This window comes from Falco cherrug, chromosome 4 (genome assembly GCF_023634085.1).
Source record: "Falco cherrug isolate bFalChe1 chromosome 4, bFalChe1.pri, whole genome shotgun sequence".
Taxonomy (NCBI): Eukaryota; Metazoa; Chordata; class Aves; order Falconiformes; family Falconidae; genus Falco; species Falco cherrug.
This window is the reverse complement of record NC_073700.1, coordinates 48,054,454-48,082,345: the sequence shown is the minus strand read 5'-3', so window position 1 is coordinate 48,082,345 and position 27,892 is coordinate 48,054,454. Positions and strand designations below refer to the sequence as shown.

At 58.9% G+C, this 27,892-nt stretch overlaps 1 protein-coding gene across 1 annotated transcript; it reads left to right on the top strand.

Moving 5' to 3' along the window:
• The first annotated feature begins 5,279 nt into the window (after positions 1 to 5,279).
• LINGO3 (leucine rich repeat and Ig domain containing 3) lies at positions 5,280 to 27,892 on the top strand. The gene is made up of 3 exons (XM_055710124.1): positions 5,280 to 6,441; positions 15,982 to 16,085; positions 26,041 to 27,892. Exon 3 carries the CDS (start codon positions 26,075 to 26,077, stop codon positions 27,890 to 27,892), a length of 1,818 nt encoding a protein of 605 aa, XP_055566099.1. The 5' UTR covers positions 5,280 to 6,441; positions 15,982 to 16,085; positions 26,041 to 26,074.

Genomic DNA, 27,892 nt, shown 5'->3' with positions numbered 1-27,892 from the left:
CAGAGGGAGGGCGAGGGAGGTAGAGGGAGGCAGAGGGAAACGGGAAACGGGGGTGGGAAGCGCGTTTTGCACGACACAGCTGAGTGAAGGGAAATGTGGGCTGAATTTCATCAGGAGCAATTTCCTAGTGGGGAGGGAGTGAGGAGGCAGCGGAGCAGCCGCCCCCAGCTCTCTGGTGGCATGGAGCGCGGGATCCCACCGGGAACGGCTCTGGCATGAACCCCTGCACTTGTTCAGGGATGGAGAGGTGACCTTGGACCCTTCCAGCAGCCACCAGTACCTCTGCCGCACAGAGGAGGTGAAACAGGCAGAGCCTGGCAAAAAAACTGCTGTGTCAGCACCTCTCATCACCCCTTCTGCCCGTCTGCATCAGGACAGCTGCGCTGTCCTCAGCAGTGCCCAAGCACCCCCCAGCCCATGTCTCGGCCAGTTCTGCTGGTGGTGGACACGCTGGTGCTGCCAGATGCCTCCCACTGTCCTGCACCCACCCGGAGCAGTGACAAGGGCTCGGCAGCCTGCACAGGCCAGCGCAGAGGCTGGGTGGCGTGGGGGGTGGCCGCTGGCCTGGCCCCTGCGCAGGCATACGGCAGGACATGCAGCGGCATGTGGGGCCATGAACCGGAACAAGAAATGGGAAGAAAATCACTGCAGGGGCAGCTGCCAGATCAGCTCCTTGAGCAAGGGTGGGATCTGCCACCTCGGACAGGCCACGCAGCTGCCTGCGCTGCTGCTACAGAGCTGTGGCCAGTGCTTTGGGAAGGGACACATGCTGCCCGGTCACTCTGGTGCAGAGTGACTGCAGTGCTGGCTTCCATATGTGACCAGCCCCTGGAGGACCCCTGAGGGGCCCAGTGCTATAGAAATGTGTGTTTTGGGGTTGTTGGCAAAGCCAGGTGGGTTGGAGGAAGCATTTGCAGTGGCCGTGCCCGGCTCCCTGCCTGCCCTCACCCCACAGCCCAGCACCATCTCCCCCGCCACCCTGAGCTCCAGGCAGCCTGGGGGTGGGATGTGCGGCCGCTGCGGGCAGCTGCACCCAGAGCTGGATTTAAAGCCTGAAATTTCCCACTCCTTGCTGCTTTTGGGTCGAGCAGGGATCTCAGCATGAGGCAATTCCTTAGGCTTTTCCGCTCGATGGACCCCCAACCCCACAGCATCACTGCACCACCCCCACCACAGCACGGTCTGGTGGTCCTTGAGGACACAGATGGCTCTGCAATCCTGCCAGGCTGGGCAGCAGCAGCAAACCCCACTTTGGAGATGAGTATCACAGTGGGAGGAGGAATCGGGGCGCATCTGCTGGCAGGGATTCCTCTCCCGATGTATCCTGGTGCCTGGAGCACCTTCCTGGATTAGTAGGGCCAACAGAACCCCCTGAGAAAACGAGCTGGGCAGTACTGGCCTCACCTGCCGAGCTGCCGAGGGAATAAATCAACGGCTGTGGGCTAGACGCTCTGCTGCCAGCTGCAGCAGGGCCACGAGCCGAGCAGTGGGGATGGGCGAGCCCGGAAGGTGGGCATGCAGCACCCGGAGCACACGCACTTCCACGCCAGGCAGCGAGCAGCTCCGTGAGCACGGGCAGGTGTTGGGACCTGGGCGCTGCACAGACACCCCTGCCCCTGGCAAAGGACCTGCAGCAGCGATGGACTCGCAAAGGGGACCCCGGGTGGGCTGAGCCCCACCACGAGCATCGTGCCAGGTGGCAGCAGGAGAAATGCAGCTTGGGGGGGGGCGAGTGAGGGATAATTGGCTTTATCCTCCTCAGGGCTGGGAAATAGGTGTGCTGGGTTTGGGGGCTGGTGGGGTGCAAAGCTCCTGGCGCTGGTGTTTGTTGCAAAACTGAGCCCCAGACCTTAAAACAGGGATGGGGGGAATCATCCTTCTGAAGAGTTTGTCACCTTCACCCAAATTCACTGACAGAAGGGACACTTGACCCAGACATGGTGAAAGGGCTCACTTAGGCGGTGCTGAAGGTGGGTGGGTGAGGAGCCAAGCGCTGGCTCCCCCCATCTCCCCTCTGCTCGAAGCCCCGGCAGTCAGAGGGGAGAAAGGTCCCTCTCCTTCCTGCTTGAATTAAAACCTTTCGCCTGATGGCTTTTCTGCTGGGGACAGCTCGGAACAGCAGGTGCTTGGCCAAAGAAACTTTCATTGTAGGTACCAAATATTTATTAAAAGTAACTAGGATTAGTCATGGGCTCAGGCTGTGTTTGCAGGGCAGGTACGTCCGTCCGGTGCTTTGTAGGTAAATACAGGGGTGAGATGTCTTCCCTCAGGGGTCCGTGCTCTGCAGCAGATCAAAACCGCAGACACAGAAGCATCGGGGTCAGGGCAGAGTGAGCTGGAGGAAACGGGCTCTGTAAGGGCAACGACGCCGGCTCCACGCGGCGGAGGTCACATACGCTGTGTGCGGTGTGGCAGCGACCTGATCCTGTGCTCCCCAATGCCCAGGAGCAGGGGCTGTGGGCTATGCCCCTCCGTCTGCACCCTGGAGTCCTGCCTGAGTGACATGGGGTGGGGACGCTGCATTTTGGGGTGCTGATGGGGGACCCAGCCAGATGGGACCTCCAGGCCAGGCGGTGCAGGGTCCCACCCCGGCGAGTCCCTGGGAGGGGGTGGCCCCAGGCTGGGGACCTGTGGATGTCGAGGGGCCCCTCCTGCCCTTCCAGCTGGAGGAGAAGACAGCTGGGGTGGTGGCCCTGGGGCGCCCAGGGCCTTGCTGCCTCCAGCCATGTGGTGTCACTCTCCACTTGTGTTTGGGTCCCTGCAAAGCCTCCCAGTGGCACATCCACGGGGGGGAACAACCCCCCGTGGGCCCCAGCAGCCTCTGGCACCCAGGAGAGAGGCTCCTGGCACAGGGCTCAGCTCGGGCAGCATCCACCCCAGGGGGGTGAGCGCTGAGGACGGTGCTGTCCCCAGCCCCCTTGGTTTGGCTGGCTCTGATGCAGAGCCATTTGGGGGTGTCTGGGCTGCCCTCCAGCCATGCCCTGGGGTTGGTACCCCGCCAAGCGAGGACTAGCTCCCTGGCACCCTTACAGCATCAGTGCAGTGCCCAGGGGCACTCGCTGAGCTCCCCAACGGCCCGACCTCTGCAGGACCAAACGCTGCCTCCTCCTGCACCCGCCACGCACATCATGAGCCACCCGGCCGGCTCCTTCTAGGAGTTAATCGAGGTTTCCATTAGTCAAAATTAACAGCCACCAAGACTCTGTAGTCATCACATGGCTCCCACTGCTGCATCCTGGGGGATGGGAGGGAAATCACTGGCTGTCACCGGAGCTGGCTGTGCTGGAGTGCTGCATTTGAGCTGGCAGGGGACCAGGTTAGTGGTACTGGGGGCTGGCACAGCCCCCCAGCAGGGAAAGCTCCCTCACTCCACCATGGAAGGGCAAACGGGGGGCAAAAGGGAGTTTACCTCTCTGTTTATTGGGTTATATTTTTTCCCGTTGGCACGTTTCAGCCAAAAACTCTTTGGGATTTTGAGTGTGTGCCAGAGCAGCTGTGATTTTTTTATTTCTCTCTCGTTTATTTTTTTTTTTTTTAAATCATTTTGCTGAGTCTGTGTGAAAACGCCCCAGAAACAGTAAAACTTGTCAAGGCGCTCCTAGTGCTGGCTCTCTCAGATCAGCACCTCCAAAGGTAGAGATCCCCCCAAAGCACTGTGTGCCGACAGCCCCAGGGCATACCACCCTGTGCTTCCCCCAGCCCACCCCTGAGCTGGGGACAGGGACACCTTGACAGGAGGAGGTGACATTTGTGTTCCCCTCAGTTCACAAGGTACAGCTGTAACCCAGGTGGTCCCACTCCGTCCCCAGTCCTGATGCTGAGCAAGAGGCAGAGTTCAGAGCAATGTGGTTTATGGGTCCCCATCCTCATGGCAGGGGCAGGGCACACACACACACACACACAACTATTTTACATAGGGCCAGGATCTTGGGATAGGGGTGATGGGTAGGGGTAAAGTCCAGGGAGCTAAGGAGAGCCCCCAAATGCCTGTGGCAGGGAGCAGGCTCTGGGTGCTCAGAGGATGGGTGGCCCCTGGCCCAGCCTGCCCCCTGTCTCCTAGTATAAGGTTATTTCTGATTAATGCAAATTTGAATTAATTGGACAGCAAGACCTGGCTCCCTGGGCTTCTCTGATGCCCAGCACAGGGCTGCGAGGCTCCAGCCCAGGGAAGCAGAGCTGTTAACCTCAGCCTGGCACCTCTTCCCTGCATTTTTGTCCAGGGCTTTCATTAAAGTCCAAATTGATGCTAAAGGGGCATCAAAGCTAGTAGGAGGAGGTGGGAACTGGGACACACCTGGAGAGGGATCACGTCTGAGCTAAAATCCACTCCAGGGGCTTTAGTGACAAACCCTTGTCTGTGCCTTGATTTCCCCCAAAGTAAAATAATGGTGTGAAGGGGTCAGATTCTAACATAAATTACTTGGATTTCTGGTGAGAGGCTTGGAGAGGGGACAAGGACAAGGTGGTGCCCTCCAACCTGGGCTCCCCTCTGTATTACCAGCACTCTGCCCCCCAAAATCAACTCTAATCCTGGCCAGCAGGCAGGGAAAGCATCTTCCATCAGATAAAATCAGATCAGCACTTGGCTCCCAGTGACAGGAGCATGAGCCGTATGGATGAAGCAATTCCCCCTGTCCCTTGATTAATAACAAGGCAGGCCTGTGGAGCGAGGAGGGGGGGAAGCTGTTTAATTGACTCTGTGTTTTTGAAACAGCAGCTTAATGACTAGGTTCAAATTAGCCAAAATCACCTTTTCATCCTAGGGAATTGAAATGAAACGTGGATCGCTCCAGCACGCCCTCCCCCCCAACACCAGCCTCTTAAAAATACATCTCCAACTAAGTTGCATTTCTCATGCTTGGATTTTTCACCTTTTATTAAGCAGATAAATTGTTATTGTTTAAAACAGCAATTAAATGCCTTCACACCCATGTAAATCTCCTGGTTTTAACTGCAGATCCAGGGATGAAACTCAAATGGGAAAGCCTGAGATGCTTGTGCCTGCACTGAAATTATAAATCCACATCCCAGAACAAACGAGCAGTAGGAGGCAGCCAGAAATCTCCATCAGCAGAAGCACTGGGCTGCAGCAAGGGATGGAAGTTGCAAGTGGAACCGATAAGGCACCCAAGCTGGGAGAGCTGTTGGCATTTCTCCTGGCAACATCCTGCACAAATGCAGCCAATCCAGGCAGGAACATCTAGCAAGGGAGCCCGTGGCACTAAATCAGCCTGGGATCCAGCGCTGTGCCTGCTCCTTACTCCTGATCTCTTCCCTCAGTTTCCCCATCTGTAAAATGGAGGACATGCTGCCAAACCCCGCTTGAAAACCGCTGCCAGATGCAGAAATTGTAACCAAATCGCTCAGGTGATGCTCATCAGCTGTCACGCAACAGATCAAGGGCACAGGACACTCCACTTCAGCAGCCTGCATCTCCTAAGCCCTGTGACCAGCGAGGCTAGCGCCAGCCTGGACCAGCAGTGATGAACGGAGAAGACCAGGAATTCTGTCAGCCCTAAGAGGGAACTGGCCTTTCCCATCCTCAAAGCCTAATTAACCAAATCATCCGTGTTTGCGGGAGGCTTTAGCAGGAGCTGAGGGGCAAGAGAGGTCAGAGGAGGAATGGCTAATGGTGAGCACTGTCTCCATGTGGGTGGTGGGTGCTGGTGGGCGCACCGACGTTGTCACCCGCAGAGCTTGGCGTCTTCCTGGCCCTGCTGTGGCTGCGTGTGGGGTAATGGAGCCCAGCGGGCGCGCAGGAGCTGGGCTGGGGCCATGCTCACTCCTGCTGTTACCGTGCTGCCGATGCCCTGTTTGTCCCAATTTCCCAGTTGGGGGGCGGGGGGGGGGAATGGCAATGGTGGTCCACAACCACCCCCGCGGGGTAAGTCTGCGGCACAGGGAGGGGGGCTCACGGTGCTGTGGGCCCCAGGACCCTGTCCCAGGGCAGGTAGGCAGGGTGACACGGGGTGGTGGAGACACCGGCTGGGTGACACGGGGCTGGGGGAGCCCAGGCGGGTACCCGGGCGTGCTGGCATGGGCTCGGGGAGCCCAGGGCTGGGGGACCCCGGGCGGACCCCTCCCCTCCGGGCACCGCAAGGCGGGGAGGAGAGGAGGAGACACCCCCCCACACCCTTCCCTGCGCTCCGCCACGGATTCCCCCCTCCCGCAGCGCAGCCCGGGGCCGCGCATCGTCCCTGTCCCCGTCCCTCCCCCGCGCTCCCGGGGCGGCGCGGCCCGGCCCGGCGGGGGGCGCGGGGGGCGGCTCCCACGCCCGCTCCGCCGCGCACGGCCAGGCACGGCGGGCGGCGGGGAGAGCCGGGGCCGGGCCGTGCCGGGGCAGGGCCGGGGTCCGTCCGGAGCCGCCGCCGCGCCGCCCCCGGGGCTGCGGCTCTGCCCGCGCCGCCGCGCCATGGGCAGCCGGGGAGCGGGAGCCGAGCGGTGAGTGCGGGGTCCCGGGGGGGGGGGGCACAGCCCGGCGGGGCGCACACGTGGGGGGGGGGGCGGCCGCGGAGCCCCCGCCGCCCTGGGGCCACCCTCGCCCCCTGCCCCCCGTACCCCCAAACCGGCTGCCCGGCCGGTGCCCACCGTCCCGGGGCTGCAGGGCCCCTCGGCGGCCGCGGGGAGCGGGGCTCAGCTCCGGGGGGGGGCGGGCAGGGCTGGCGCCCCCCGTGCCGGGTTGGCTTCCATGGCCTCAGGCGGGCGGGGAGCGGCGCCGGGGCGGGGGGGGGTCCAGCCCGAACCCGGCCGGCTCAACGCTCCGCCGCTCCTCCGCGCTGCCCTCGGCCCCGGCGCTCGGGGGGGGCCGGTACCTGCAGCCCCCCCGCCGCCAGGGCTGGGGCCGCTGCGGGCAGCCCCCCGGCGGCCCCGAGCCGGTCTGGCAGGGCCGGGAGGTGGCTGCTCCCCGCCCCTGTCGGCCCCCCCCCGGTCCAGCAGGCTCCCGCTGCCCCCCGCCCCGCAGCCGCGGCCCCCCGCACCCCCGGGGTTCGGGCCAGGCGCATCCCGCCCGCAATCCCAGTCTGGTTTACATGGGAATGTTGCCGGGGTTGTGGTTCTCCGGGAAATGGAGCAGGCAGCAATCGCAGCAGACGCGGCTCCTGTCGCCGTTCTGGAATAGCAGCCTGCTCTTCCTACTCCACATCCCGAGTACTTTTGTGCCAGTTTCTTAATCCACTTGCAAAACGGATTGAGCTTAAAACCTGACAAAAGGTGCTCTAATTCCCACCGCGTTCGCGCGAGGCGGCGGTGGCAGAAGAGCAGCTGCTGCTTCAATCCGTGCCCAGCCTTCACCCTGAGACGAGCTTTTGGGAAGGAGAAAAGAGCAAACGGGAAGAGAGAGGATAACAAAAGCAGGCAGAGCACCCACAAAATAGATGGAGAGCGGCTCAGCGTGTGGATCTGCAGCCTGGCAGCACCCAGAGTGTGAGTCCACACACTCGTAGCAAAGAGCATCGGCTGCGCCAGCCGGAGAGGCTGGAACCTGGGGATGGAGCAGGATTGGGGACGTTTGGTTGCCTGGTGAGGACCAGCCTGGGCCTTTTGAAGAGCTACCACTTGCTGCTTAGTTTTGTTGCTTGGTCTCAGCTGCCAGCTGCTGCCTGCTCCTGCCCGGCTGGGGATGCGCTGCCTGCGGGTGAGAAGCTGTCCTGCCTAGAGCAGGCCACCCCAGTGGGCACTGGTTTACCCAGGTCCAGCCCGAACGCAAGGGAGACAGCATGAGAAAAGCTGCATGCAGAGAGGGAAAGTTCCTGCAAACATCTCTCTCAATCAAATCACAAGGAATATTTAAAAAAAAAAAAATCAAACAAGCTAAAACTGAAAAATCAGAGCTGCCCAGCAGTTCCTTGCAAGCCCAGCGGCTGCTCAGTGTGATATATTCATGCATGTCTTTAAAGCCAGGGCCAGATTCTGCCGGTGGCCTTAAAAATGCAAAATGCAGGTGATGAACCGCATGGCAACCTCTTGGTAAAGCGAGGGACCATGCGGCTTTGCACCCCAAAGCTCTGCCCTTCGCCGCTGCTTTGTCATCCCTCACGCTGCAGGATGGAGGCTGGGGACAAAGTCCCTGCTGCCTGCACCCCCTGCCCTGGGTCATGGCAAGGAACGTGCCGTGCGTCCTTTAAACAGGAGAATAATTCAAGACATGTTGGGGAGCTGCCAGTGTGACAGCCTGTGATTGATCCGGTTTAATTTGAGATAATGTATCTATCAACAGTGTTCTGTGGTGCTCGTTAAGGTGGAGGGGAGGGAGCGGAGTTGCTGCCGGAGGACTAGCAGAGTTTTGGCCGGAGCAGCTGGGAGAGGTGGCTTCTGGTTCCCCCCGACATTTCTCATGGTTTTCAGAGGCTGCAGAAATCCCACTGCAGCCCTTCCCAAAGCTCTTGGTCTTTGGCTGAGCTGGGCTCAGGGGAAGATGCTCTCGAACACGGCAATGCCCAGCTTGCAAAGCAGCAGGAGAAGCACCCCTGGAGCAGGGTGCAAACGTGTCCCCACCGACACAGGGAAGCAGGAGGCAAAACAGCTTCTTGAAAGAGCTGGGGTTTTTGGCTTAAAACCCAGCAGATTTTGCTTTTATCCTGCTCTGCTGGGAGGAGGGAGCTGGAGGGCCAGAGAAATGGGGACTGGGCTGCTTTTCACCCCTCTTGGGCTGCTTTTCTGCCTCGTGGCGTCAATGCCTGGGGTGGGAAGCGGCTGCGCCAGGCTGAGCAAGGGGCTCGCTGCGGTGGCAGAGCCAGGGCATCTCCCAGGCACGGCTGGATCCTGCACCACCTCCTGCTGCTGCCAGGCTCAGCCCTTCCCAGGGGACTCGCTTCTGCCGATCCCTCACTGAAGATAACAGGGCCAGGGGCTTTTTTCATATTTTTCTAGTGTTTGGAGCTCAGGAATGTCTGTTTTTATTAGCTGTGTTAATCCTGCATTGCAAGATAACGTATCCCTCGCTCCAAGGCCCCAACCTAATCACTGCGCTTTCTCTCCAAGCAGCAGCACGGGCCCGAATTAAACATTGAATTTGAAGCCCGATGGCACAGACGGACAAGAGCGCCCAGCTGTATTTGTGCTTGGCATTTAAAGGCTTTAATTTGATGTTAGAATTGTTTGGGGGTTTTTTTCCAGCTTCGGGTGGTTGGCTTGCCACTGTTTTGCCCCCGAGCATCCTACCAGGGAGTGGGTGGCCCCGAAGCTGCCCTAAGGCAGGAGGAGCAGGCGGTTGCAGAGGAGCTGGGCTGCTCCAGCAGATAAGAGCTGCATCACTGCTACGTTCGCATCCCCAGGACGGGAGCGAGCTGTTGCCGTAGCCCTGGAAATAACATTGGAAATATAAAAGAACGTGGACGGGTGTTTTGCATGGGCAGCGGTAATTCCCGTGCCACCGGCTCGCTGTGCTGTGGGCAGCTTGGGTGGGACGCCTGGTGCCAGCAGCATCCCCCAGGTGCCGAATGCCATATCTCAGAGCTAAGGGACCCGGGGGCCAAGCGAGACTGTCCCTGAGCTTGTCCCTGGCCACACTGACTTCCCAAGTGGCTCTAAAAACCTCCAATATACACCCCGCGCATCGTTTCCCCATCTGTAAATGGATGGAGTCCGGAGGCCTAGCTTTGTAGGTTGAGATGGCAACAGCCAAACTCCTGCTGCCTGCCTGTGGCTGCAGCTGTAAAGCAACAATTAAATTGTCTGAGGAGGGCGGAGGGGGCATCATGCGGCACCTCCCCTGCCCCGGGGCAGGGGCTGCAGTGCGGGGGCAGGAGGCGCTGCTAACGCTGCTAACGGAGGGGCTGCCGGAGCCCGAAGGGCCGCTTTTCGAGTCCTGGAAAAACATCAAATCGAACAGGCGAGGGCAGAAATGTTCAGAGCAGAGATGTGAGAGGAGATGAAGGAAAGCAATAAAACCTGCAAGAGCATTTGGAAAAGATGCCGAGAGCCACTCCGGCTTGCCGGCAATGGTAGGGAAATTGATTTGGCTTCAGGTGTTATCAGTTGACTTTTCTGGAAGGCTATTTTTGAGGTGTAGTTGGGGTTTACCTTGAAAGACAAAGCAAATGCTTCCATCAGCGTTGGCTCAGGGGGTGCAGGAGCGAGGGGGCTGGACCGCAGCATCGCTCAGCTGTCGGCAGCATGCGCTGGGCAGCCATTGGCAAGGGCATGTGCTGGGTTCTCCTTTTGATCTCTTGGCTTTTAAGTTGTGACGCTTTGGGGCCGTAGCTGGACCCCTGTGCTGGCCCAGGGGTGCCCCGGCTCTGTGGGGTGTGGGAGGTGGGGGCTGAGGCTGGCCAAGATGTGGGGCCAGGGCTGGTGCGGGTGTCAAGGTGGGGGAATGGCACTTGTCGCAGAGCAGAGCACTCCCCAGCCCCGAGCACTTCTCTCGACAGAAAATGGGCAAACCAAGGACAGGAGCAAACTCACCCCAGCGTGGCCAAATAGCAGGGACTTGGGTGGATAATTTGGGCAAACTGTGAGAAATTGCTTCCCTGTGGGCAAGTTCAAAAAGCAAACGGTGAAGGCTCTGGGCTGCCATCCCCAGGCTGCCACGGTGCCTTGGTATCCACACGGGCATCCCAGGTACCAGGCTGGGGAGTGGAGGCAGCATCCATCTCGCCAAGCAGCTCAGTCCTGAGTGGCAAAGCCAGCCACAGCCCCAACACGTGCCCTTCTCCTTCGCCCTCCTCCTTCCCGTGCCCTCTGGCTGCCCCCCAGATCTTTCCTTGCTTTCCTGCCTTCCTCTCCCTGAATCTTTCATGCCACCGTGAGCTTTGCTGCAGGTTGCAGCCCCATCCATCATATGGGTTTGTTTTTTAAAGCTGCATCCCAGCTCTTAACATCTCAGATGTGAAGCACCAGGGCTTCTTGTTTGGCTCCCGATGTGCCAGCCAAAATAGCAGCGGCCACGTACCGTAGTGGAGAGGAACAAGTGTCACCAAGAATTAAAATGACAGATCCCAGCATCAAGGTCTCCGAGGGTTTGTGCTTTATTAAGCAACAGTGAGTTCATGGGAAAGGACTTTCACCCGGAGCACTGGTTCTGCCTACAAGAAAAGAGAACTGGGGACTATATTTAGTTGTAGCCGTGTGATGAGGCGGCAGGGCCAGGCACCGTGGGGAGCCGGGCATCCTCTGCCCTGCAAGGGTGAGCCATGTCCCTGCAGAGCCCGGGGGGATGTGGGGACCAGGTGATGGCAAGAGCTGGTGCAGAGGGACAACCCACAGTGCTGCGGGCTGGGAGAGCTGGAGGGTTCCCCTTCCTGGGCAATGGCCTCTGGGGGTCTCGCGCACCCAGAGCCACCTCGGCCATGACCGTGTGCATGTGGCAAGGCCAGGAAAGTCCCTCTGAGCAGGATTCGCCCCGTCTGCAGCTTGCTTTTGCTAAGCATCCCCCTGGCACTGGTTTAGGAGAAAAGCAGGGGCTGCGACCCCAAGCGTGAGCAGATGTCGGCACCCATCGGCCCCTGCCCGAAGCTGCATGGTCCTTCGTGCGATTCCCTCTCCCTAAAATGTGGGTTTGTGATAATGGAGTTATTTAATAGATCAATGTTTTATCTCTTTGCCTTAGGGTCTCCTGCTTCCCACCGCCCCCTCCTATTAAAAATTCATTGTTTCTCCCAGATACCGTTGCTAGAGGGAGATGGGGAGAAATAAAGGAGGTTCTCTGAGAGGAGGAGGGAAAATATTTAATAGAAAGGGAATAGAAGAAATGTTTGAAACAAATATTGTCCCTCTCCCTCTCACTGCCCTGGGTACATTTGAGCCCGAGTGCTGTCCCTGTTACATGGCAGGACCCTGATGCTCCCGGGAGACTCAAGGAGGCCATGTGGGACCTGGGGTGAGCCTGGGCAGTGGGGACCATCCTGCTTCTCCCTGGGGCTGAGCAACCCATCGCTCTGGAGGTAGCAAAGCCCCTGCTGGCTTCAGAGCCAGGAGCGTGGGGGTATCGTGGCCACTTACATGCACAGATGCAAGCAGACACAGCGGGTCAAGGGGATGTGCCTGACCTTCAACTCATCTCGCATCCTCAGCATCTCCAGAAAAGTGCCCCCGAGGTCTTGCTTGCCTTTCTTGCTCTATTTTGATGCTGTTTCAGTCTGGAGGGATGAGAGGGTTCATTTGCAGGCTGAAATAGTTTAGAGGGGCGTTGAGGAGCTGTGGGGCCAGCTTGCCTGGGGCGCAGCAAAGCAAGGAGCTCTGGCTGTAATGTGGAGTGGCCGGGCAGCCAGGATGGCTGTAAAACAACCCAAGTCAGAGGAGCAGCGATTGCTGCCCCTGGGGATGGACCAAGTAAGACCCAGGCAGGCTCAGGAAGGTGCTTCCTACCTTCAAAAGGCCTCGTAAGCACCATCCTTGTGCCACCCCTGGCGGGTTGGTGAGCAGCAGAGGATTGCAGAGCACCATCCTGCAGTGCCAGGTAGGGTAACTAAGGCGGCTCTGACCAAGCATCTCTTCCAGACTCCATTGACTGAGTCTTTGCAGTGATCTGGTTTATGGAGACCATAATACCTAAGTTTAGGTGGGTTATTTTTTTTTCCCTTGGGAGGAAAATAAGGTGTTGAGCTCTGTGCCCGGAGCCGTGCCTTGACCGCTGTTTCAGACCCAGCCTCAGTGGTGCGGCCACAGGAGCAAACTGTGCGGGTGGTTGGTGCTTCTGGCCTCTTTTTCCAGAGGGTCACCCGGTCTGACCTTCCCCGTGCTTGGGACAGCTGGGCGCCAACTCTTCAATATTGGCAGAATGAGCTATTTTGTGTTTTTCCATTTAAATCTCATTTGAAAGAAAGTCCATCTGCTTCCCTTTGTGCTGCCAGAGGAAAAAGGCTGCTCTCAGGTCAGCCTTCTACAGAGCATCTCCTCTCCGGAGACCTGGGGGGAGCTGCATGGCCAGGACCATTGTCTCTTCTCCGTTCCAGTGCAGCAGTGAGGTGGGATGGAGCAGCGCCCCTGTAATTGAACACTAACTGGGGGTAGAAAACGAGCAGGACCCTGCAATTGCAAACCAAAGATGAAGTGACATAAATGCGGTCTAAATCGCAACCTTTTTCCATAAGCATTAACTAAGTGTGACAAATGGAAGGCGGGGGGGAATTCCTGCTTTCATTAGTCCTTGTGCCCAGGGCTGACGTGGATCTGGAGCCTCTGGTCTGCTCCCTGGGCAGTGCAGCTGGTGATGCCAGACATCCCTCCTCGTCTTGTCTTCACGTTCACTTTTTTTGCATCAAGCACCAGCCTCATGGCAAAGCGATTTCCAGCTAAGGGAGCATCCTGCTGGCATTCAGCACCGCTGCCTTTCCCTGCCTTGCTCAGTCCTGCACCAACATCTGGCAGCCTCTGGATTCAGAGTTCAGGCCCAAGTTGTTTGCTGTTGCAGTGGCAAAGGGGGTTGTGATCTGGTGGATTTGTTTCATCCAGCACCAGCCGTCACAGCTGCCAGTTGGGTTTGTTGGTGGGTTTTTTCCCCATGAATTTGCCCCGAGGTTCTTGCTGGGTCGCGGCTGTTGCTGGCCACCCAGCCACCCTGCACCCCCCAGGGGCTGTGTGGGACCCCCGGCTCAGGGGTGGCCAGGGAAGCGGAGCTCCCACACAGCACCTGCATGGCTGAGCCTCGAGCCGGTGCAGGGACCGCTCGATGCTGGATTGATGCTGTGCTGCTGGGGTCCAGCTCAGCTGCCTCCATCTCAGTAACTTCCCACTTTCCCAAGACTCTTAAGAAACAGGTCTTTTCTCTATTTCTTTCTTCTTGTTGTTTGGGGTTTTTTTGGTTTTGGGGGTTTTTTTGAACAGCTCTGCCCCGTCTCTCCATTCCTCTCCCTGGGGTCATTTCTGGCTCTGCCCTCCCCAGAAGCCAGGAGATGCCTGTCCCTGCTGGGCTGCTGCTGTGGATGGGTGGAGCTGAATTTTTTCTCTTTCTCAGATGGTTTTCCAAACTTTCCTATTTACTTTTGCAAAAAGATGTTCTTGGGGGTGCATGTTACTAAGAGAGATGATTTCAAATGAACGGCCTGTGACACCCCCTCCACAATAACACATCATTTTTATTGTTCATATTTCAATAACTGAAGGTCAAGTGGAAGCCTGCCTGGCTGGGAAGTGTGATGCTAATTGCCCTAATGAACAAAAGTCTCTGGCTTACTGCTCCATGCTCCGCGCTCCCATATGCCAGGGCAGCACAATGCTGGCTGGCTGGACCCTGGACACTGTTGGGTGTCCTGAAGCGGGGGCATGTCGGGGGGCTCCTGGGGTCTGGGTCTCTTGTGGTTTGGCCCCTGTGGGTCTCTCACGGGCTGGGATGAGCTGCAGGTTTGCTGCTGTGCACATCTGCAGGCTGTGGTTGGGAGACTTGGGGTGTGTGTGTGTGTGTGCCGAGGGTGGGGGGCTCCTGCCCCAGAGGAGCTTGACACGGGCATCCTGGTGTGGTCTTTAGGAGATACTGCTCTAGGAGACCCTGCCATAGCAGGGGTTGGACGAGGTGATCTCCAGAGATCCCTTCTGACCCCAGCCGTTCCATGATTCTGTGCTGCTGGCAACACTGGGACCTGGCAGCTGGAAATGTGGGTGCTTGCCCTCCCAGGGAGAACTTGAGGTTCCCCCAGGCCAAGCAGACAAGAGGAAGGTTTTCTGGAGCAGGGAACGGGCTGGGATTGTCAGTCCCTGGTGAAGCCCAGCCACCCTGCACCCCCCAGGGGCTGTGTGGGACCCCCGGCTCAGGGGTGGCCAGGGAAGCGGAGCTCCCACACAGCACCTGCATGGCTGAGCCTCGAGCCGGTGGGTTTTAGGGGGATCCCTCCATCTTTCGCTTTGGGGTAGTGATGCTTTCCTGTAGGAATTTCAGCTTCTCTGGAGTGCTGTGCACTCTCGGTTCACCGGGGACCCCAAAAGTGCAGTTTTACCCATCCAGAAGCAGCAGGTAGGCAGCGCTGGGGCTGCAGGAGCATGTGGGGGGAGGCTGCGGGGGGTGGCTCTGCCCGGGCAGGGGCACCCACCCTCCTGGGGTCAGCTCCGGTGCCACTGGCGATGTCCCCCCCAAGCACAAAGCGGGGGATCTGGTGGCACATGGTTCGGGCTGCCGCTGCAGGGCCCGCTCCTCCTTTCTCCACTGTTCTCCAGCGATGGAAAGCTCCTTTGGCGAAGGCTCCCCAGTCCCCTCTCAGCAGGAATTAACCTCCCCAGCTGCTGCCATGCCCCCTGAGCAGTTCTGGGGCAGCTGGGCTGGACAGGAGCAGGGGGCAGAGATGAGTTGGGGTCTCGAGCAGAGGTCAGAGCAGCTGCCAGGCTGTAACAGCATCTCTGTAACAGCATCTCTGTAACAGCATCTCTGTGTGAGTGTAGCTGAACAGGACCCGAGCCTGGGACCATCTGTGGTCTCTTAACCAGGAGGGTGTGGATTTCCCCTGAAAAAGGAGCTGTTTCAGTTCCCTCTTTCTTTGTTACAGACTAATTAAGGTTGATCCAGAGAGCTCAAAACACTTTAGCAAACTAGTGAAACGTGCTCGCAGGCTGGTGTCCTGCATCCCCTGCACCGGCCCTCAGGGCTGGGAGCATGTCTCAGCCCTGCAGAGAGCCCCGGGGAGGGACATGGGACAGGGCACTTCTCCCAGGTTTGGGTCAAATCTCCCCAAATGAGGGGGCTCCTGGCAAGCTGCCCATGGGCACCTGCTGTGGGGGTGCTGCCTCCTGGCATCCCCGCAGGTGATTGCCCAGGAGCGTTGCCGGGTCTTCCCTTGCTCCATCCCAGAGCTGCTGTTGGCTCCAACACTCTCCTCTTTGTCAGAGGACACTTCAGGATACAAAGTGCTGTATCATTTTATGGATGTAATTGGGCAAGCTGGAATGGTCAGGTCACACATTGGGCTGGAGCAACACTATGGATGCTTCGATGCTTCCCCTCTCTGCGAGGTGCCCGTGTGCCACGTCCTTGGGTTTTGGGGGCATTTATTTGAGATTTCTGTGCTGGACACTGTGGAAAGGTGATTGACAGTCGTCTCCTTGTGCTGTTTTGCCCAGAGGAGCCGAGGCTGGCTGTGCCGGACACTTTGCTGTCTAAACATCCCCGATCTCAGATGCCACAGCAGACCCAGATGTTGGTGCGGCCCCGGACCTGCAGAACGGTGAGCACCCCCCGGGCTTGAGCAGGGGCGGGGGGGACAGCAGCATCCCTGCCCTTGCACCTCATGGGATCTGTACGCTGGGATGCTTGAAATCCAACTCATTTCTAGCTCGTGGCCATCCCTGCTTGGTGGCATTAGCTCCCTCCTCGTCCCCACCATCCTTTTTCAGTGTGGAGCACTTGGTACCATCGAGCTGGTGGTTTATCCCACGTAACAGCTGAGAAATCTCCTGCCTGTTGCCATGGCCCCAAAATGAAGAAAAAGTAACTGAAGTGGGGGTGTGATGTGAAGCTCAGGGGCGTTCAGCTCTGTTACACCCTCTGAGGCCACTGGCAGACAGCAGCGGGGACCCCAGACTTGGCCGCACTGGCCTGCACGCGCAGCATCGCTTTGAAGAGTGGCAGTTTGGGGTTTGGGTGGGTTTCATGGGATTCGGGAGTCCCCCAGCTCTGGGAGAGGGACTCTGGAGCCTTTGCCCTTGCTCTGCTGTCAAGATGCCGGACAGGGAGTGAAGCGATACAGCCCTGCCATCCCCTTCCCCTCTTGCCATGGAGACTTCTGACTTGTGGGGACCTCACTGGGGCTGCGTGTGGGAAGGGAGATACTGCCCTGGTCCTGCAGCCACAGCTGATGCCCCGAAGCTGTAGATCTGGGGACAGACACCAGCGTGTCTTGCTCCAAATGTCACCACTTGCTGCAGTCTCCAGCCTGGAGGAGATGCGGGGGTGGCGCAGCTGGACACCCCCCCCCAGGGCCCGGGCAACCCCCTCCGAAATCTGAGCAGCGAGGCTGGGGGGGCCTCTGCTCTCCCAGGGCTCAGGCAGGGCTGGGACGAGTCCGCCGTCCCCCTCCCCTCCCAGGGACTTATTACAGTGGGGGGTTCGGTCTCTCTCCCACTGGCAGGATGAGGTATAGATTGCAATGTCAAGCGTTATTTCACCCTGTAATGGCGTTTTGCTTTCTTTGCTCGCTGCTCCCATGATCGTAATTGGGATGGCAATGAAATTGCCAATGCAGTAGCTTGTGGACAGGTCTTAAAAAATGCATTCAGCCCAGGACTGATGCTGAGCAGAGCTGAAAGGTGGAGGGGAGGCTTTTGCTCCGCACTCCCCTTGCCTGGGATTCCAGCTGTGAGCAGGGTTTCCAGCAGATCAGGGGCTCCATACCTGCCCCTCTCACCCCCCCTGCACCCACAGAGGTTTGCTAGCAGAGCCACAAGAAGCTCGTTATCCTGTAGAGAGCCGAGCAGTCCTGCTGGGACCGCTTGCTTTCCCCCCATGGCTGCCTCTCCTGCCCTGTCCTCGGAGCAGACATCTGTCTGTCAGCCTGCTCATCCTGCTCATCCTGCCCACAGGTCCAGCCGCCCAGTTGAATTAAAGCCTCCCAAGTGATGCATCACCCTCCCGAGGTGAGGTGCCCGTGGGCTGGCAGCAGCCAGCCCCAGGGCTCCAGGCTCGCTCTCTGGAGGGAAGCCGGGCTCGCCAGCGTGCCAGGCACCCTTGCACCCCCCGCCGTGGGTGAGGGCACCCCTGGGGCTGAGCCCTCAGGAGCAGGGTCCTCTCTGAGGGTCAAGCCTGGAAATAGCTGTCATTTTATCTGTGTGCCTTGGAGAGGTAGCTGTGACCACCTTGACTTGGTTTTGTGCAACCCTGGCTCTGCGCTGGGTGCCACTGCAGTTCAGGTAAGGGATGAAGAGTAGACTTTGCCATCAAAGGTCCAGTGCCGGCAGCTGGAAGCATCAATCACGGTGTGAGATTTACATGCCAGACTCCCAAGGGGCTCAGGCCAGCATCACCAAGATGCTGAGCTTAATGAACAACCTAATCTAACGAGGGCTGGCGCGCTGGACCAGGTGGACAAATGAGGTCATTTGCCGGGGCAAAGCCTGCGGGGAAGCAGCTGGTGCTCAGGCTGCTGCGATGTCCTCGACCAGCAGCTGGGGGGGGGCTCTGCCAGGTGCTGGCCGGGGCTGGGGCCAGCGGCTGCATGTGTGCCAGCCTGGGTGCGCCGCGCGCCCCCGAGCAGCGTCATCAATCAGCTTTCTGAAGGGTGGCTAATTACAGTGTATGCTTTTCAGTTATGATTATTAATCATCCTGCTCCTGTACTTCATTTATTATGGAGCTGCCTGGGTTAGAGGAGCAAAGACACAGGGCCCCTTCACGTGGCCAGGTGGCACGTTGTCCCTGCTGCTTGGGAGCCCCTTCGGATGCTGTGGCAGGACATGGGTGCTCCCAGTGAGGGGGGACAGCGAGCTCTGCCTGGGGATGTCCTGCTTGGCCAGGTTCCAGCAAGCTCCCTCCGTCCCCTTCCACGTGGCTCCAGCCATGCGTGGCACACGGGCTCCGGTGCTCTCTGCCGCCCAGGGTTTGTTCCTGGGGTGCTGCTCCCAGGCTGGGTTTTGGCAGCCCTGGTGCAGAAGGTACGCGATGAGCTCGTAAAGCAGCCACACGCCGTGGGAGGCAGGAGGGGGAAGGAGCTGCAGGAGAAGGAGCAAATTCCCCTTTCTCATTTAATGACTTTTATCTGTGTCTCAGTGGGGGCAGGAGCCCTTGCCAGGAGCACAGCCCTGCGTCCTGAGATGCTCTGCTCGTAGCCAGGGTACGTGCCTGCCTGGCTGTCACGGCTGTGCTGGATGGGGCTGTTGGGAGCGTGTGTTTTCTACATCTTGCAGCAGCATCGTGGCGTGGGCTTTAAAACCCAACAGATGCCAGGAGGACGTTTCCCGGGGGCTCGGGTTGCCCGTCCCCGCTCTCGGTGCTGGGTTGGGGAGAAACCTGAGTACGGGCAGACCCCCAGGCTGGTTCGGATGAGGAGCTTTGGTTTGGATGAGGAGCTCTGCAAAGCCTCCTGGGCTGCATCCTGCTGTTCAGTGGGAGAGGGGGGAGGTGGTTTACAGGGGGAGCCTCCTAGACCCGGGTGGCCTCTGAGCTCGTTGCTGGGTCCTCTCCCAGCCGAGTGGATGCTCAGGGACAAGGACACCATGGGATCTGTGGCCAGCAGCTGGTCGGGTGACAGACAGTGATGGCAAAGCATTGGGGTGAAGTCCCAGGGACGTGCATCGTCAGCCTGCATTTGCCTTCCCGACCCTCTTCATCCTGCCCATGACATTAACGGCTTCTGCAAATTAAAAGTTCTCACTGCGCAGCAGAAACTTGCTGGGAGTCCTGAAAAAAATAATCCCCGGTGCCCATCCGGGGACCACCGCCCCTGACTAAACCCAAGCTCAACTCCAGTGTTTTCTGAGCGATGCCAGTGGAGCAGCTCACCACCAGCAAGGCGTTCTGGTTGGAGACAGGGAGTGGAGCCCAGCCCTGGTTCCCGCGTGGTCCAGCAGGTGCTGAGGTCGTGAAGGTCTGGGCCAGGTTTGCTCTCAGCCACCATCGCCCAGTGGGTGTCGGGATTCAGATCTGGCTGGTGGTTCAAGCCAACTGCTTGGGTTGAAATAAGAGTGTAGCACCCACCAGTCCTGCTCCCCCTTCCCGCGTTTTAGAGGAGTTACTCACCTTGGTAGAGAAATAAAGATGCTTGTGGAATGTTAAATACCTCCCCAAAGCCCCTGTTGCTGATGAGTGGCTCCTGCACCTCGTTCCCTAGTACATGCAGTGACCTTTTAGAAATGTTGTACATTGTGGTCGTATCTAAATGTCTTCTCTCCCGGGAGCATCTTGTAGAGATAGAGATTCAGACATGACGTCTATCAAGAAGAAAAGCAGATTGCGGCCAATCTGTGGCTGCCTGTGCAGTATTGCCTGGGCCACGTGCTCAAGAATCATAAGGTTGACTCTAAAAATAAGCCATGGCTTCTTTCAAGTTGTCTCCTTGGTGTCTTAGCTCATTAGGGAATCCTCATTTCTGGGTTTTCGCAGCATTTGTGAGGGTTGGGAGTTTCCACGTGGGAGGAAAAGTGGAGAGTCCTGTGGTTTCGACTGTTGAGGACTCAGCTAGGACTCAGGATGGGATCACAGGGTGGGAAGACAGCTCCGTTAAGACATCAGTCGTGGCTTTTGCTGGGTAGAAAGGGTAAATCCTGCCTCTGCTGAAAGCTCACACAGCCTTCGTGCTCCAGCATTGTCTCGGCTGGCCCCGAAACCTGGGGCCGTTGAGCAGGGGGAGACGAGTGGGATGCAGCAGCTGCCAGTCACCTGAGTAACTCCCTTCTACAGAAGGTTTCCACGCTGTTCGAGCAGTCCCTTGAAGTCACGCCTCGGGACACTTTCTGCAGTGGCCCAGCAGGAGCTGGTCTCCTCACAGACATCTCTCCTCCGACACTTTCTTCTTCCATCTCTGTGAGTCGTCAGGAAAGCCTGTTTCTGTTTGAGCTGGCTCAGGAGGGTGACTCTTAGGAGGACAGCCACCACGGGTCCCTGCTGGGCTCTGCCATGGCTGTTGGTTGCAGTCACTTGGCTGCCTGGTGCCCCGGGGAGCCCCGACCTTGGGGCATTTGCCAGGTCTTGCAGGCACGAGCCACCGCGGCGTGGGAGCACCCACCGTACGGAGCCTGCCGGCTGCCCTCCTGCTGCAGAGGCTGCCCCGCCGCCCACCCAGCCGCTCGGTTGTCCCCGCCACTGCTCCCGCTCTGCCTCCTGCCTGCTCCCACCCGGCTTTGCAGGGAGCTGAACTGACCCAGAAAAACATGCTGTGGAGTGGCAGAGCTGGAAGAATTTGTTTCCCAGCCAGACTCTGATGGGATTAGGAATAACTCTCTGCTAGATAATTCTCCATTAGGTCTGGTGATTGATTTTCTTCCTTCTTATCCCCAGCTCTCTCCTCCTCTCCCTGTTTCAGCTGGATTATTCTCATGCTTGGTTTGCTAATTGCCTGATCACTAGAGCCTCGCTAGAGCAAGGCGCAGGCACGTCACTGGCCTCCTCTGACCCTCCAAGTTTTCTGCCTCTTTGTTTATGCCTCAGATCTGATCTATTCTCCTCCACTCCCCAGCATAAGCAGAATTGTTTCTGCTGCCCTCAGCAGAGGGAGAAACCTGCTGGTGTCACTCCTACAGCCAGGGATGCTCCTTCAGCTCCTCCCCATCATCTCCATCCTCCCCATGCCCCCTGGTCTTTCCTGTGGGTTTTCCAAGCTCAGCGTGGCCACATACCCATTGGTTTTGCAGACTCCAGGCAATGGATAAAATAAAACTGCAAGAGCCACAGGTTTATTTTTGGGTGGTGGCAGGAGAAACCCTGGAGACACTGAGCAGCACAAGATCGCCTTTGGTCCCTGTTTCAGTGCCCTTGGAAAATGTCCCTGGTGACTGTGCTCTGCTGTGAGCAAAGCCACCTGCAGCCGTGGCTGGAAATACATGGTTCAAATCCCTGACTTCACGTTTGGGCACGGATTTTTTTTGTATCAGCTCTGAAAAATGCCTAAAATTGCCCCGGGGGGCCAGTGTCAGCCTGCAGGTGCTACAGGTTGATTTGGGCAGCATCACCAGTGAGAGCTGAGCACGAAGCAGACATCCCGGGGGCTCTGGGTGTCTCCGTTGCAACCCAAGACCCCCGCGGGCAGGCTGTGCTTTTGCTGGTTGTTGCAGGGTATAAATAGGGGCGCGGGGTTTTCTAGTGGGGAGGAAGGAGCAGGCGTCTGGATGGGTTTTGGCACAGGACTGGGGAGCTGGGCTCCTTTTCGGGTCTTGAAGGGCTCTGGCTCTGGGCTTCCCCGTGCCAAGGCTCCCACCCGGAGGCAAAGCCCAGAGCTCAGCCTGGCACCCACCCATGGGAGTTGATGGAGTCCCCGTTCAGCGCGCGCATCCTCCGCTCCAAGCCAGCAGCTCCGAGTGGTTTGAGTCCCAGCCGAGCCATCGAGCCTGCTTGATGCAGCTGTACCCCATTCCTGGGAACGCAGAGTTCATCTAGTTGATAACCCAGGACCGGGGAGCACAGGCAGTTTGTGCTGATGGAGAGTCCGGCGCTCTGCCCGAGCAGTCTTGGCAAGCTGGAAATAAGCCAGGGGAAATACCACCCTGCTTCGGCAGGGATGCTCGGCCACACCATCCTCCTCCCAAATCCAGTGCAGGGGCTGAGCGGGGCAGTGGCGCCTGCGAGGATGCTGGCACGGCCCCCAGCGAGCACGGAGGTGCCGCTGTCTGCGCCGAAGAGCTGCTGGCACAGAGCCTGGCAGGCTGGGGACGGCAGCCGGGGAGCGAGGGCGGCCGTGGGCAGGCAGCTGGGACGCTTCGCTGCCAGGGCAGGGCTGGCTGCTGGCAAGCAGCATCGAGCAGGCAGCGCTCGGGGTGTTTCCAGCAGCGTTTGGCTGCCGGCGGTGTTTGTAGGAGCCCTCTCCTGTCTCATGTCAATTTGGGATGTGCTGGCACGGGTTGCTGGCACTGCCACCTCCCTGTCACCTGTGTGTCAGGGCACACACATCCCCCCCATTGGTGTTTTGAGGATGAGCCTTTCAAAAATGCATGGGGGTCCCAGCATTGCTTTCTGCCCTGGTTTTTCCTTCCCTGCCTGGGGGTCTCCACCCTCCCCTGGGGTCCCCTGCATCCCCTGTCCCAAGCATGTAGCCTCCCCAGGCAGACCTGTGAAGGAGGTGACACAGGCTCATCCAGCAGCAGCAGTGGGGTTCCTGAAGGAGAAGGTCTCGGCAGGACCGTTTTGCATCTTGCAAGTCAATGGTACGATAAAACAAGATGCTTTTTTGACCGAAGCATTTGTACGTGCACGATGTCAAAACAGGGGAACCTAGAAATGTCACCCTTGGCTTATTTTCTGGTCTTTATTCAGAAAAAGGGAGGAATGGTGGCTGAGGAGCAATTGCTGTCTGAGGAGCTGAGTGTGCCAAGCGTGTGCCACCAAAGCAGGAGCCGTTCGAAGCGGGTGACAGGGATTTGCCGCCTCCGTTTCCCGGAGCAGTGGTGGTGAGGCAGCGAAACCCCACCTGTGAGCTGGGGTGGCTGGCAGCTGAGCATCTGCGAACCGGGTGGCTGGGGAGCACCGTGCTGGGGTGGCTGGAACAAAACAGGCTCAGTGGCCACCTGTCCTGGTGGGGAGGGGGGGAAGGAGCTGGGGGCTGCTCCCAGGGGCTCTGAGTTAGCCAAAGGTGGTCTGCTTGGCTTCCCCACCCTGTGCCGCAGCCCCTCAGCCGCAGGCTTTCCCGGCTCTGTTCCCCAGCCCTGCAGGCAGCAGGCGTGTTATTTTTAAAAATAAATTAAATGTGAAGAAGAGCCTGTATCTAGGCCTTCAACTGGAGTCTTAATTGGCCTCAGTCCCCGGGGACGAGGTGAGCCCTGGAGAGCACCGCGCTGTCGGAGTCATGAGCTATTAATAGCCAGTGGGCTCAGCTCTGTGCTGGGCTCTGCCCGGGCTGGATGGGGACCATGGGGTCCCAGTTGTCACTGCAGGGGACACGAGGTCTCCACAGCTGGGGCAGCTTCTGCGGGATGTTCCGGGGCCAGCAGAGACCCCCACTCCAGAGCGTGTATCCACCTGGATTTGCTGGGAGGGGAAGCTCATCCAGCACCCATTAATCCCCTGCTGTGGGGTTTGCTGAGGGTGTCGGGGCCGTGCCCAGCTCCACCAGAGCACCCATGGGTGCTCTGCTGCAGCTGCGGAGCGGGGAGGGTAGCCATGGGCCATGGCTCCTGCTCCCCGGCTGCCGGGTAAAACAACGCCAGCGGGTTCATACCTCTGCTTAGAGGATCAGGTGGCCAGAGTAGTAACCAAAAGTGGAGTATGGTTACCGCGGGCTCATTCATAATAAACACGGCGGTGAGCTGGCGTGCTCATGGGCTGCCTCAGCACCGTGGCTGTGGGCAGGGGAAGGGGCCAGATCCACCCCCAGCCCCTGGGGGACGTGACGGCAGGCACAAGATACAGCCAAGCATAGAGATGCTACCTAGAAAAAATGCGTCACAGTCAACTGGGAAGGTGTTTTTCCTGTGGGATTGCAGGTCGTGCCCGAGTGCATCCTGCCCATTCAGCCCTGCAGCAGAGCAGGAGCAGAGCCTTCTGAAGTGGGGGGACCAAGGAAGCCACCCCCCCCCCCCATCCCAGAGCCAGCTCGGGTTCCCAAGGCCACCAGCCAGGCAGAGCCGAACGCAAAATGCTCTTGGCATGGCTGTGAGCAGCCTCCCAGAAGGCAGAAGCTGCCAAGCAGCTCCAGCCACATCCCTCCTCCAGTGCTTGGGGGGCATTTGGGGACCCCCAGTCACTGGACAGGGGGGTTTGGGTGCAATGGTGAAGCCTGAGCACTGCTGGAGGGGGCTGCATAGCTGGCGAGGGGGTAAGAAGGGGCTGGGGCATCAAGGGCATCTCTGGTCCCACCCCACTGTCCTCCAGCAAGGAAATGTGATGCTGCATCCCACCCGGCTGCTGGTCCCCTCCCTGTGGTTGTGTGAAAAATGGGAACGCTTCCCTCTCGGCTGGAAGAAAAAGGGAAATGTGGCAAGATTAAGGCACGCACCAAAAAAAAAAAAAGTCATGGATTCATAGAATAGGAAAAGCCATGGAATCATTTAGGTTGGAAGAAACCTGTGATGGGCTGAGCGGCTCCGGACATCGCATCCTCCCGTCCCCCCTCCCCACATTTGGCTGGGCTCTGGCAGCCGTGTTTGGGGTCCCTGATGGACCCAGAGGGACAGAAGTGAGGGGGTGGGGGCTTGGGCAAGGAAACAAGGTCCAGCGCTCCCCGGAGCCAGGGCTTGGGCTTCCCTGAGGCAGAAGGGCTGGAGCCAGCCTGGCTGCCTCTCGGGTACTGCACACCAGTTTGTCCCAGTGCTGTGGGAGTGATGGGATGTGGTCCCCTGTGCTTGAGGGGTCGGTGCCCCACTGCCCCTTCAAACCATCAGTCTGGCCGTGCTGAAAATTTGGAAAACAGCGAAGGCAGGGCTCGGAGTCTGTGAGCGGAGATGTCCCAGGGACAGGCAGGTTTGTCCCCGGTGAGGGCCGCTGGAGCGCAGGTAAACACTGTCGATGGAGAGCAGCTGGGAAGAGGGATGCTCTTGCCTCCTGCCCATGAGGTGCAGTGGCCAGGAGACACCTGGGAGGGCACAAAGCAAATAAACCCTGGCAGTGAGGAGGTGGAGGAGTCAGAGGTGGAAGAGGAGGAGGAGGAGGGGGAGGAAGAGGAGAAGGAGGGGCTGCCAGGACATGGTGAGCATCTCCCCATGGAGGCAGGCATGCCAGGATGCATGCAGGCCCAGAAATACCCCACAGCACCCCAACCAAGCAGCTCTGCCACTTAATTAGGTTAATGACAGTGCTTCATTATGGAAAGGGGGACTGTGGAGTGCGTTTCCAGGTGCAGTGGCAGCCCAGCGGCTTTGGGGCGCGGAAAGGGACGGGCAGTGGGAAAGGGGAAGCAGAGAAAAGGGAAAGCAACAGCCAAGTGCTAATCCCTGGAAAGGAGGGCAGCCAGGGCACCACGCTGCGCAGGGTCGGCATTAATCCCTCTGCTGTGAAGATTGTGCCGCAGCTGCCTTAATCTCCACTCCGAGAGGGCGATGCTGGGGACAGGGATGGGAGGACAGGTCCCTACGTGCAGCACTGAGCATCCCCTGTCCTGGGGGACCTCACGGAGCCCCGGGCTTGGGAAGGATTTGTGCTGCCAGATAAGACCTCGCTGCAGCTGCAGGGGGAGCCGAGGACATGTGGCATCCCACCTGTGTCATGAGTTTGCAAGGCCTCTGGCTGCATCTCTCTGCTCCTACACTGCCCTTTCACAAACCTCTCCTCCTGCCTCGGTTCCTGTGCTCTCCCAACAGAATGTGCGGGCAGTGGGGCTTGTTTACCCCAGGTTTGCATGGGGCACAATCACAAGGTCACCCATTAGATGCTGAGAGTGGGGTCCAGTGGGTTTCCTGGGGGGTGCTGGGGCCTTACCAGCACCACAGGCCACGGTCTGGGGAGCATTTTCCAATCTCAGCCCACAGACGGGTGATCTGGGGCTGGGTAGGACTTTGTTAGCCTCCCCCAGGCTTGCCACTCACTCTGCATCTCTCTTCCTTCCAGGCACATGGGGGAGCAGTAGTGAGCCCGTAAGACCATGCTCTACACAATGACATGGTGGCTTCTGGTCCTGGTCCTCCACCTGGTCCTCCTGAGCCCCCCGCGGGTGGCAGCCTGCCCTGCCCGCTGCGAGTGTGTCCCGCAGATCAAGTCGGTGGTGTGCCACCGCAAGCGGCTCACCTCCATCCCTGAGGGCATCCCCACCGAGACCAAGATCCTGGAGCTCAACAAGAACCGCATCCGCTGCCTGAACCCGGGGGACCTCTCCCCATACCCGCTGCTGGAGGAGCTGGATTTCAGTGAGAACATCATCTCCAATGTGGAGCCGGGCGCTTTCAGCAACCTGTTCAACCTGCAGACCTTGCGGCTGCGGGGGAACCAGCTCAAGCTCATCCCACCAGGGGTCTTCACCAAGCTGACCAACCTCACGCTCCTGGACATCAGCGAGAACAAACTCGTCATCCTGCTGGATTACATGTTCCAGGACCTGCGAAACCTGAAGAGCCTGGAGGTGGGCGATAACGACTTGGTGTACATCTCCCAGCGGGCCTTCTCAGGGCTGCTCGGCCTGGAGCAGCTGACCATCGAGAAGTGCAACCTGACCTCCATCTCAGCGGAGTCACTCTCCTACCTCCAGAACCTGGAGGTGCTGCGGCTCCGGCACCTCAGCATCTCTGCACTGGAGGACCAAAACTTCAAGAAGCTCTACAACCTCCTGCAGCTGGAGATTGACAACTGGCCGCTGCTGGAAGACGTCTCCCCCACCAGCTTCCAGGGCCTGAACCTCACCTCGCTCTCCATCACCTACACCAACATCACAGCCGTGCCTGCCGCTGCCTTGAGGAACCTGGTATACCTCCGGTACCTGAACCTGTCCTACAACCCCATCAGCACTGTGCAGAAGGGCTCCTTTAAAGACCTCATCCGGCTCCAGGAGCTCCACATTGTGGGCGCTCTCTTGATATCCGTGGAGCCGCAGGCTTTCTCCGGCCTGAGACAAATCCGGCTGCTCAACCTCTCCAGCAACTTTCTCTCCACGCTGGAGGAGAGCACCTTTCACTCCGTCAACACGCTGGAGACACTGCGGGTGGATAGGAACCCCCTGGCCTGCGACTGCCGCCTCCTCTGGATCCTGCAGCGGCGGAAGACGCTCAACTTCGACGGGCAGCAGCCCATGTGCTCCTCGCCCCCTGAAATCCAGGGCAATGCCCTGCGCGACTTCCCGGACTCTGTGCTTTTCGAGTACTTCACCTGCCAGAAGCCCAAGATCCGGGATCGGAAGCTGCAGCACGTGACAGCCCAGGAGGGGCAGTCCGTGTCCTTCCTTTGCCGGGCAGACGGGGAGCCAGACCCCTCCATCGCCTGGGTGTCCCCCCAGCACCGCATGATCACCACCCGCAGCACGGGGCGGGTGACCGTGCTGCCTGGGGGCACCTTGGAGATCCGCTTCGCCCAGGTGCAGGACAGTGGCACCTACATCTGCATCGCCAGCAACGCAGGCGGCAACGACACCTACTTCGCCACCCTGACAGTCAAGGGTCGCCCAGCTGATGGCTCCCGCTACGCAAACCGGACTTTATACCTCAGCGAGTTCAACGACACCTCCCACAATGACACGCAAGTCTTCTTGAAGTTTACGTTGGACCTCAAGACCATCCTGGTCTCCACGGCCATGGGCTGCATCACCTTCCTGGGCGTGGTGCTCTTCTGCTTCCTCCTCCTCTTCGTCTGGAGCCGGGGCCGGGGGCAGCACAAGAACAACTTCTCAGTGGAGTACTCCTTCCGCAAGGTGGACGGTCCCACCACCACCACTGGCCAAGGAGGAGCCAGAAAGTTCAACATGAAGATGATCTGA